The sequence below is a fragment of the Oncorhynchus clarkii genome, chromosome 18 (assembly GCF_045791955.1).
Source record: "Oncorhynchus clarkii lewisi isolate Uvic-CL-2024 chromosome 18, UVic_Ocla_1.0, whole genome shotgun sequence".
Classification (NCBI taxonomy): domain Eukaryota; kingdom Metazoa; phylum Chordata; class Actinopteri; order Salmoniformes; family Salmonidae; genus Oncorhynchus; species Oncorhynchus clarkii.
In genome coordinates this window covers 39,427,419-39,435,496 of record NC_092164.1, presented here as the reverse complement: position 1 = coordinate 39,435,496, position 8,078 = coordinate 39,427,419, and the positions used below count along the sequence as shown (strand labels likewise).

The following is an 8,078-nucleotide window of genomic DNA, read 5'->3' as shown; positions in this document are numbered from 1 at the left end:
TTGAACAGGTGTTCTTCATAAGCAATAGTCAAACCTTGTTTTTGCACACCATTCATAATCAGAATTCTATGCAAATGCGCTGTTGCTTACAATTCTGTTATCATTAGCCAATACTATCCTCCTGTAGATAAATTCACGTGGAACAGGCTATACTTTTGTAACTTTTAAACTAAATGTTGGCATGTACTGTTGAATACATGGTAGACCCTATTTTGAATTATAGAATGTGCAAAAAAGTGGCTTTTATTATTTTTTTATTCAGAATAACAAATCATACAGGATGTTTGAAAAGCAGTACAGGTTACAGACATTGTGTACGTGTGTGTACGTCCGTGGGCATGTATGTATGCAATAAGCCTTGTAAAAATAGTGGTTTAGTAAATAGTAACAGCAATGCTACGCAAAATGTATTAAATCATTTGGTGAATGCATTTAGTCCACAGGTAGGATGCATAACACTAGAGACCCTATTCATTAAAAAAAACACTGACTAGGTTTCTGGCATAAAAGAGAAAATATTTTTGTCTTGACCTTCAAGGCTGCATGTTAGAATTATTTGTGTTCTCCATAAATCAATGTTTAAAATGTGATATTAAAAGAAACTTCACTGCATATTAATTCAAGAGTGTAGCTTTGTCTTAGCCTGGTAACCCAGTGAACGGTTATGAAATGGGCCCTAGGTTGAAATAAAAATCACAACAAATGATATTTCAAGTAATATTTTGATTAACAAATAAGCACATTTTCTCTATAACACGTTTGTGTGTTTCATTAGTGTTTTTACCATATTGTATATCTTGTTTTAATATCCTGCAAATATATGTAAAAATTGTGTTGTATATTGTAGAGCATTGTTCATATTTAGAGTATTTACAATGTTTGTCTATAACTCTTTTGAAATGTTACTTAAAATATGAGCATGTCATTAATTGGCCAATTGGCTTATATAAACCTGTTCTAGTACAAATCTAGTTATAATCCCTGAAGAATGATACAATTACCTTAAAGATGCCTCTCCATACAGTGATATCCACTGTAACAGTAAAACAATGAAATGTACGACAACCCAAACGGTGCCTAACCACCCCACTTATGAGACTCTATTTGGAAGCAAGTACTTACTCAAGAACAGCAAAAAACATTAAATGCAGCAGTTTTTAGCACATTGAATCAAAGTAACTATAATTTCCATCACTAGCTTATACGATTGAAACTGTGCAACTGAACAGTGTTATCAATAGCCATCCAATAAAATTCTGAAATGAATTAACGTTCCTTCGTGGTCCGTCAGTTTGGCCACCAATGGTCATCTATCCACCTGCACATAATTAGACAACATGGAAAAGATGGGCATTATTAGATTGAACATTGGAAAATGTAGTTACACTGATTAGTTATTGTTACTGACATGGAAAAACAACTCTCAACCAACAATGTCAGACAAAGCAGTCATCTAAAGTACTGCAAATTGGATGCACTCTTTCACAGTGCCATCTGTTTTGTCACCAAAGCCCCATATACTACCCACTATTGCGACCTGTATGCTCTTGTTGGCTGGCCCTCGCTTCAAATTCGTCGCCAAACCCACTGGCTCCAGGTCATCTATAAGGCCTTGCTAGGTAAAGCCCTGTTTTATCTCAGCTCACTGGTCACCATAGCAGCACCCACCTGTAGCACGCGCTCCAGCAGGTATATGTCACTGGTCACACCCAAAGCCCATTCCTCCTTTGGCCGCCTTTCCTTCCAGTTCTCTGCTACCAATGATTGGAACGAATTACACAAATCATTGAAGCTGGAGACCCATATCTCCCTCACTAACTTTAAGCACCAGCTGTCAGAGCAGCTCACAGATCACTGCACCTTCCCATCTGTAAATAGCCCATCCAACTACCTCATCCCCATACTGTTGATTTTTTTTTGCTCCTTTGCACCCCAGTATCTATACTTGCACATTCATATTTTGCACATCTATCATTCCAGTGTTTAATTGCTAAATTGTCATTATTTCACCACTATGGCCTATTTATTGCTTACCTCCCTTATCTTACCTCATTTGCACACACTGTATATATATATACTTTTTCTCTATCGTGTTGACTGTATGTTTGTTTATTCCATGTGTAACTTTGTGTTTGTGTCGCACTGCTTTGCTTTCTTGGCCAGGTAGCAGTTGTAAATGAGAACTTGTTCCCAACTAGCTTACCTGGTTACAATAAAGGTGAAATTAAATTAGCTGAAGAAAAACAGAGGAAGATGTCAGTAGATGTTTGAATGTATAGCTACAATACAATTCTACAGTGTCTCGTGTGGCTCAGTTGGTAGAGCGTGGCACTTGCAACACCAGGGTTGTGGATTCGGTTCCTACGGGGGACCAGTACTAGAAATGGTATACCCTTACTACTTACTGTAAGTCGCTCTGGATAAGAGCATCTGTAAAATTTTAAATTATAAAACGCAGCCTTTTTAGTTAGTTTTGTGTACATTGTATGTCCGTCACAGAAAAGCAACTTTCCTTGAGGCAACACCTAACTTCATGTACTGTCATTTGTTTAGTTGTGGCATTACAGACTTTGTTGCCTTACCATACTCTGAAGTGTTCACTCCAGAAAATGCCACTCCATTGCCAGTAGCTGGAAAAACACAATCTAAAGTTTCAGTACATTGAAAAAACATAATTATCTGTGACTTTCAAAAGTAATTTTAAATAAATGTATTCGGTGCAACCACTCTCTTCAGAAGAGGATCATGTAATGAGTGTCTTAAATAGGCCTTATTTTTCAGAACCAAAAAGTATATCTAAACACAGTAAATGCTTGATTGTTACATAGGGTGTCTTTACAATTGGATGAACAGTTAGTTTTGATATAAAAGCATCATGTTGTCCTTACAACTAGTGTCAAAAGTATGTTATACGTAACGATAAATGACATGTATACAGACCGAGGGAGAGGCTGTGATACTAACCTCTAGTTTTCAAGCCAGGAATCACTTTGATGTGTAAAGAGAAAAATACATAGAAATGTTATAATGCATATGGATTTAGGCCGTAGTTCCCACCTTTCATAGCAGTACCGTTGATTCATCTTTTCTTAACATTTAACAAAAACAAAAACATTTGAATTGATATAAACCAAGACCTACCAATTGTCCCTCTTTTGTGCAGAACAAACAGGACCACCGAAACCAAGATCAGAACTACAATAATGGCGATGACTGTCCCAATGACTACAGCAGTGCCACTACTGCAATCACAACATTCTCCATCTGCAAAACAAAAGGCAGAGTATTTATAAAAACCAACAATATGTAACCAGAAGCTAATTTCAGTTTCATTCCTGCTTCACCTGCAAAGCTGTTGTTAGTATGCTGTTCAGTTCAAATTAAGATTGTTTCCTGTGTCAATAACACTAAACCATATTAACCATCAATAACAACACTAAACCAAATTAGCCATACTTTACCCCATTTTACCACAATTGGCTTCTTCAATGTTCTATGGTCGACATAACATTCATAAGTTTCCTTATCTGCCTCTGGGATCTGCACACTCATCCTGATCTGGTAGGTGTCATCATCATTGGGTAGGACTCCTGTAGACTGCACTCCATCACGTTCGGTCAATGGAACACCATTCTTCTTAATTTGCATAATCACATCTTTGGGATAGAAACCTGTGGCCATGCAGGTCAGTCGGACATGTCCTACAGTTTTGGCCTTTTTAGCAAATGCATAGACCCTCGGAGGGGCTAAAGAGGGAATAAACGGAGAACATTAATATTATTTCTGATCTCATATGTACAAATTGTTGTTTTTGTTTGTTAGGCTATACTATTTAAGTACTCACAATCAGCCCTACTGAATTCTTTGTCCTCGTATGCCATGAATTTGGAAAGCCAGTCCACACACTCCTTCTCCAGGTAGCCTTTGGTGTACTGGTTGAGGATCTGGACCCCGTCCCACTTCCTCTTAGTCGGCTGAGCTTGAACAACTGGGGCCACCCACTGCATATTGGCATCATCAAAGGCCAGGAAGTCGTCACCATCGTAGCTGTACTGGTCTGTGCCCTTTATGAATTTCAATGTGCCGTCACTCTGTTGGTCAATCTCACAGCCATGTTTCCACTGAAGGATATGGACATCTGAGAGGAAAAACAAATGAAAAAGACGGTCAATGATGACAATATACATGGATAACTAATGACCTACAATTTTAAAAGATTAACGGTGAGCGTAGGACAAATTGCAGGTGATCCCTCACCAGTGTTGTTATGCATCATGCGCTTCATCAAGATATCGACATTAACTTTGAACCACTGCTCCTTGCTCTTGCGTGACTGAGTGCCTTTATCCCAGTAGTCTGCTGGCAGCTTCTCCCTCATCCAGTCCTGTTTGGGAATCTTCTTCTTTTCCACACTGTCATAGTAATCGATCTGTTGGTTGTTCATCAGACCCATGGCAGTGAACTCATGGATTCCAGGCAATTCTAGTGGCTTTGAGAGTGAAGTGTAGATGTAATTCAGGGAGTAGATGTCTGTAGGGAAAACATTTAAACATGGAGATAATTTGTCTGAATCTGCCTTCTCTCCATGTTACTCAGACTATGCTGTAAAACATGAATAGGAAATGACTGCATGTTAAATATTTATCTATATCATAGATCTGTAACGGCCAACAAAATAATGTATTCAATTAATAGTGTCAGAGTGGCCTTGCATGATGTTGTCTAAATGGTAGGTGGCGTATCAATAACAAATAAGCCCAAACTCATGCATTAGTGAGAAGTGGGACACATTCTGCAACTTAGAAATCAACATATTTCATATTAATATATTGAAGAGATACTTTGCGATTTTGGGACATGAGGCACTTTATCTACTTCCCCAAAGTCAGGTGAACAAATGTTTATGGCTCTGTGTCCAGCATGAAGGAAGTTAGCATTGGCTTGTGAAACTACCTCTAACGTTAGTGCAACTGCAAAATAGCGTTAGCGCAATGACTAACAATCTTTGGGTACAGCTAGTTAGCATTGGCTCTCAAAAGTACCACTAACTTCCTTCAAACTGGACGCATATACCTAAAAAATGGTATCCACAAGTTCATCTGACTCTGGAGAAGTAGATAAAGGGCTTCATTGACAAAATCTTGAAATATCCCTTTAACACAACACCACCCGAACTCAAGTAGTTCGGACCTCTTGGTGTAAAGATTAAGGTGTTGGCTTGACAGCTGCTAGATCCAGCTTTGAGTCCCGGTCGGGGCTATCCCCCGGATTCTCTACCATATCAAGAAAATAAATAATGTATTTCCTTTTTCCTTTGTTCGTGTATTGTTCTTTTGTTGTTGTATAATCGTATTATAAAATTGTATGACCGTCCTTGTCTATCAGTGAGTGTTTAAGTGTTTTGTTAGTTGTCAAGATATGTTGTTTTTTTTTGCACCCCAGGATGACTAACGTTAGCTGCTGCTAAACAAATAAACAAACGTGTGTACAATTGCAGTAGTCATTATCAGTATATAGACTACTGTCTAATTGCAAACACATGACAAACATAAAATCTTCTTGGCACATGTTTTACTTTGTGATTTAAAACAAAAGGAGATAATGCTATGCCTTGTTGGTCTAAGCAAAGTAAAAAAGCTCATTAATGTATGTAATGTTTCCTTACAAATGTGTGTTGTTATTGCACCGTTCCTGACCTGTAAGTGCGCAATAGCTTTCCAGTAACCGATACAATGGATGGAGAAACGTAGAGGTCGACTACAAATGCTACAATGCAATTACAACAAGTAGACTATTATGCTAATAGACCACAGCAGTATATATGGTAAGCGATTTTAAAAGTAATCTTGTTTTATTATTCTTTTGCCACGCCTGGCTGTAAACGTTTACTTTCACTTTTGATATCGAGTACACAACTTACCGCCTTGGCTCCGGCAAATACATTCTAGTGAAAAATATAAAACAAAAAACATCAAATTAGGTCTATACATCTTGCTAATTAAACTACAACCGTTTTCTTAAGCTATATCCCCGTTTTAAAAGTATATGTCGATGGAAAGCCCCTTCACAAATATCTGTAGACTTCCTTCTTCTTTGTTCTTTTTTGGCTGATTTACAACCCAAAGGGGTGTTTTGCCGCCGCCAACTGGACCGGTTGAAACCAAAACAAGGTCAAAATAAAACCTATACGTGATAGGGAAACTAACCTAATCCACCCAAATAAAAATTCTACATTGACAAAACAAAACTCACACTACTTCCTTCTTTCAATTCTCCATATCTCCCTTCTCAGGCTCTAGGACCTGAGGGGTGGCACGGCTTGTAACAATATTCCATGTAACTTCTTCGCAGAATCTTTCAACCCCAGGAACTGTTCTGCCGCTTCCACAATGATTTTTGTCTTCCTGGACCTTTTCTCCACCTTGGCAGAGCCATTTATCATCATATCTATAAACATCCACCTTCCTAACTTTTTAAATACCTTGGTCCTGCTGGTGAAAGGAAACCCCTGCAGCCTGCAGTGAAGGCCTATCCACAACCATATTACTCTTCAAGTGCACCATTCAAACCCTCAACCCTTTTAACAGCTGCTGCATATGAAATGCCCTGACATGATTGGATATGAAAAGCCAACTGACATTTACTCCTGAGGTGCTGACTTGTGGCACCCTCTACAATCACTGATTATTATTTGACCCTGCTGGTCGTCTATGAACATTTGAACATCCTGGCCATGTTCTGTTATAATCTCCACCCGGCACAGCCAGAAGAGGACTGGCCACCCCTCATAGCCTGGTTCCGCTCTAGGTTTCTTCCTAGGTTCTGGTCTTTCTACACAGTACATTTATCTGAGTACATTTTACTCAAATTGAATACAATTATACTCTACAAAAGATAACATTTGGTTCCAGTCTAAATAGAGTAAAAATTACTCTTGTTGCAGAGTTCAATTTTCAGAGTTATTTCTACTCTCTTCAGTGTTTATATTTAACTCTACAAACTGTAATTTACTCTATTTAGAGTAACATGGGAACAACTCTACTGCCAATTCACGCAATATAGAATTGAATATTATCAGTCAAGCATAGCATTTGTACAACTAAACTTAACGTCAAGAAATCAAAAGTCAGTATTTAACAAAGAACCTTATTCTTAAATGTAAGACATTTGCAATACATACATCAAAATACTGATAATAAAATTAAATTGTGGACTGAAATGAAATGTTGGCCTCTGTTCACTTTAAGACATGTACATAAACAATCTCAATATCTCAATATTGCAATGGGAGGATTTTGTGAAACTGGCATCTCACATATCAAAAACACTGATCAAATAAAATTGTGGCCTCTATAAAATGACGTTTTGGCATCTGTCCCCCCTTTATTAAAAGTAAATAAAAAAGCCATTATTGCAATGCATCTTGGTTTTAAAGAGCTTACTGTGCAGTTTTTAGAGTCACGGGATACCGTACGGGACAATAAACAAACTTCAATCATCACAACTGTAAGAGATCTGTATATCAAATGCTTTGTGACAGAAAAGCTATTTAACATCAACTACATAAGGTACCTTTGTTGTACACCCAACTCTATGCTCATCAAGACATTGTTTGTAGGGTAAAAGTAACCTCTCATCTTTAACAAAAACATGGTGGATTTTCTGAAAAACTGGCATCTCACAATGGACTTTAAGACAAACTAAACGATACATATTTCCATGGTGTTTGGCCCATTTAACATTTAAACCGTGGTGTCAATTGGTACGTGACGATTCTCAGCCATCTTACAGCCCCAGTCCACCACATTTAAAGATAACATTTTACCTGGACCGATCATGACTGTTGGTGTCAACTGTATGCTTTTTAATATTTTTGGCTTCATAGCGCATGCACCAGCTATGCAAAACGGGTCCAATTTTAAGCATACATGTGGGGTAATGTACCATAAAATGATGCTTCGACAGCAGCCTCTTTTTTTTGGAAAGAATTACTTGAATAACCTGTGGTGTTCTACGATAAAGTGTTTCAAAATCATTGTAATACCCTTTATCATTAGAGAAAATACAATGTGTACTAT

The 8,078-nt window shown here is 37.8% G+C and overlaps 1 protein-coding gene across 2 annotated transcripts; it reads right to left on the bottom strand.

The window, feature by feature from the left end:
* Nucleotides 1-241: 241 nt before the first annotated feature.
* Nucleotides 242-6,326, bottom strand: LOC139373487 (major histocompatibility complex class I-related gene protein-like). Of its 2 annotated transcripts, XM_071114061.1 has the most exons (8): nucleotides 5,921-6,326; nucleotides 4,258-4,530; nucleotides 3,845-4,138; nucleotides 3,462-3,746; nucleotides 3,142-3,264; nucleotides 2,965-2,988; nucleotides 2,583-2,630; nucleotides 242-1,318 (listed from the first exon to the last, which is right to left on the bottom strand). In XM_071114061.1, exons 1-8 carry the CDS (start codon nucleotides 5,988-5,990, stop codon nucleotides 1,311-1,313), a joined length of 1,125 nt encoding a protein of 374 aa, XP_070970162.1. In that variant the 5' UTR covers nucleotides 5,991-6,326; the 3' UTR covers nucleotides 242-1,310. The 2 variants fall into 2 exon arrangements, with proteins under 2 accessions (XP_070970162.1, XP_070970161.1); XM_071114060.1 differs by lacking the exon at nucleotides 242-1,318 and having other exon boundaries at nucleotides 2,527-2,630; nucleotides 5,921-6,158.
* Between the last annotated feature and the right edge of the window lie 1,752 nt (nucleotides 6,327-8,078).

Bases quoted from the DNA above. Each gene is read 5' to 3' on its own strand.
- LOC139373487 (XM_071114060.1), bottom strand. From the start codon at position 5,990: ATGTATAGACCTAATTTGATGTTTTTTGTTTTATATTTTTCACTAGAA. The intron at 3,265-3,461 runs GTAAAGTATGGC...TTTGTTTTGCAG, and splicing joins GCCAATTGTGGTAAAATGGG to ATGGAGAATGTTGTGATTGC. The intron at 2,989-3,141 runs GTAGGTCTTGGT...TACACATCAAAG, and splicing joins GCACAAAAGAGGGACAATTG to TGATTCCTGGCTTGAAAACT.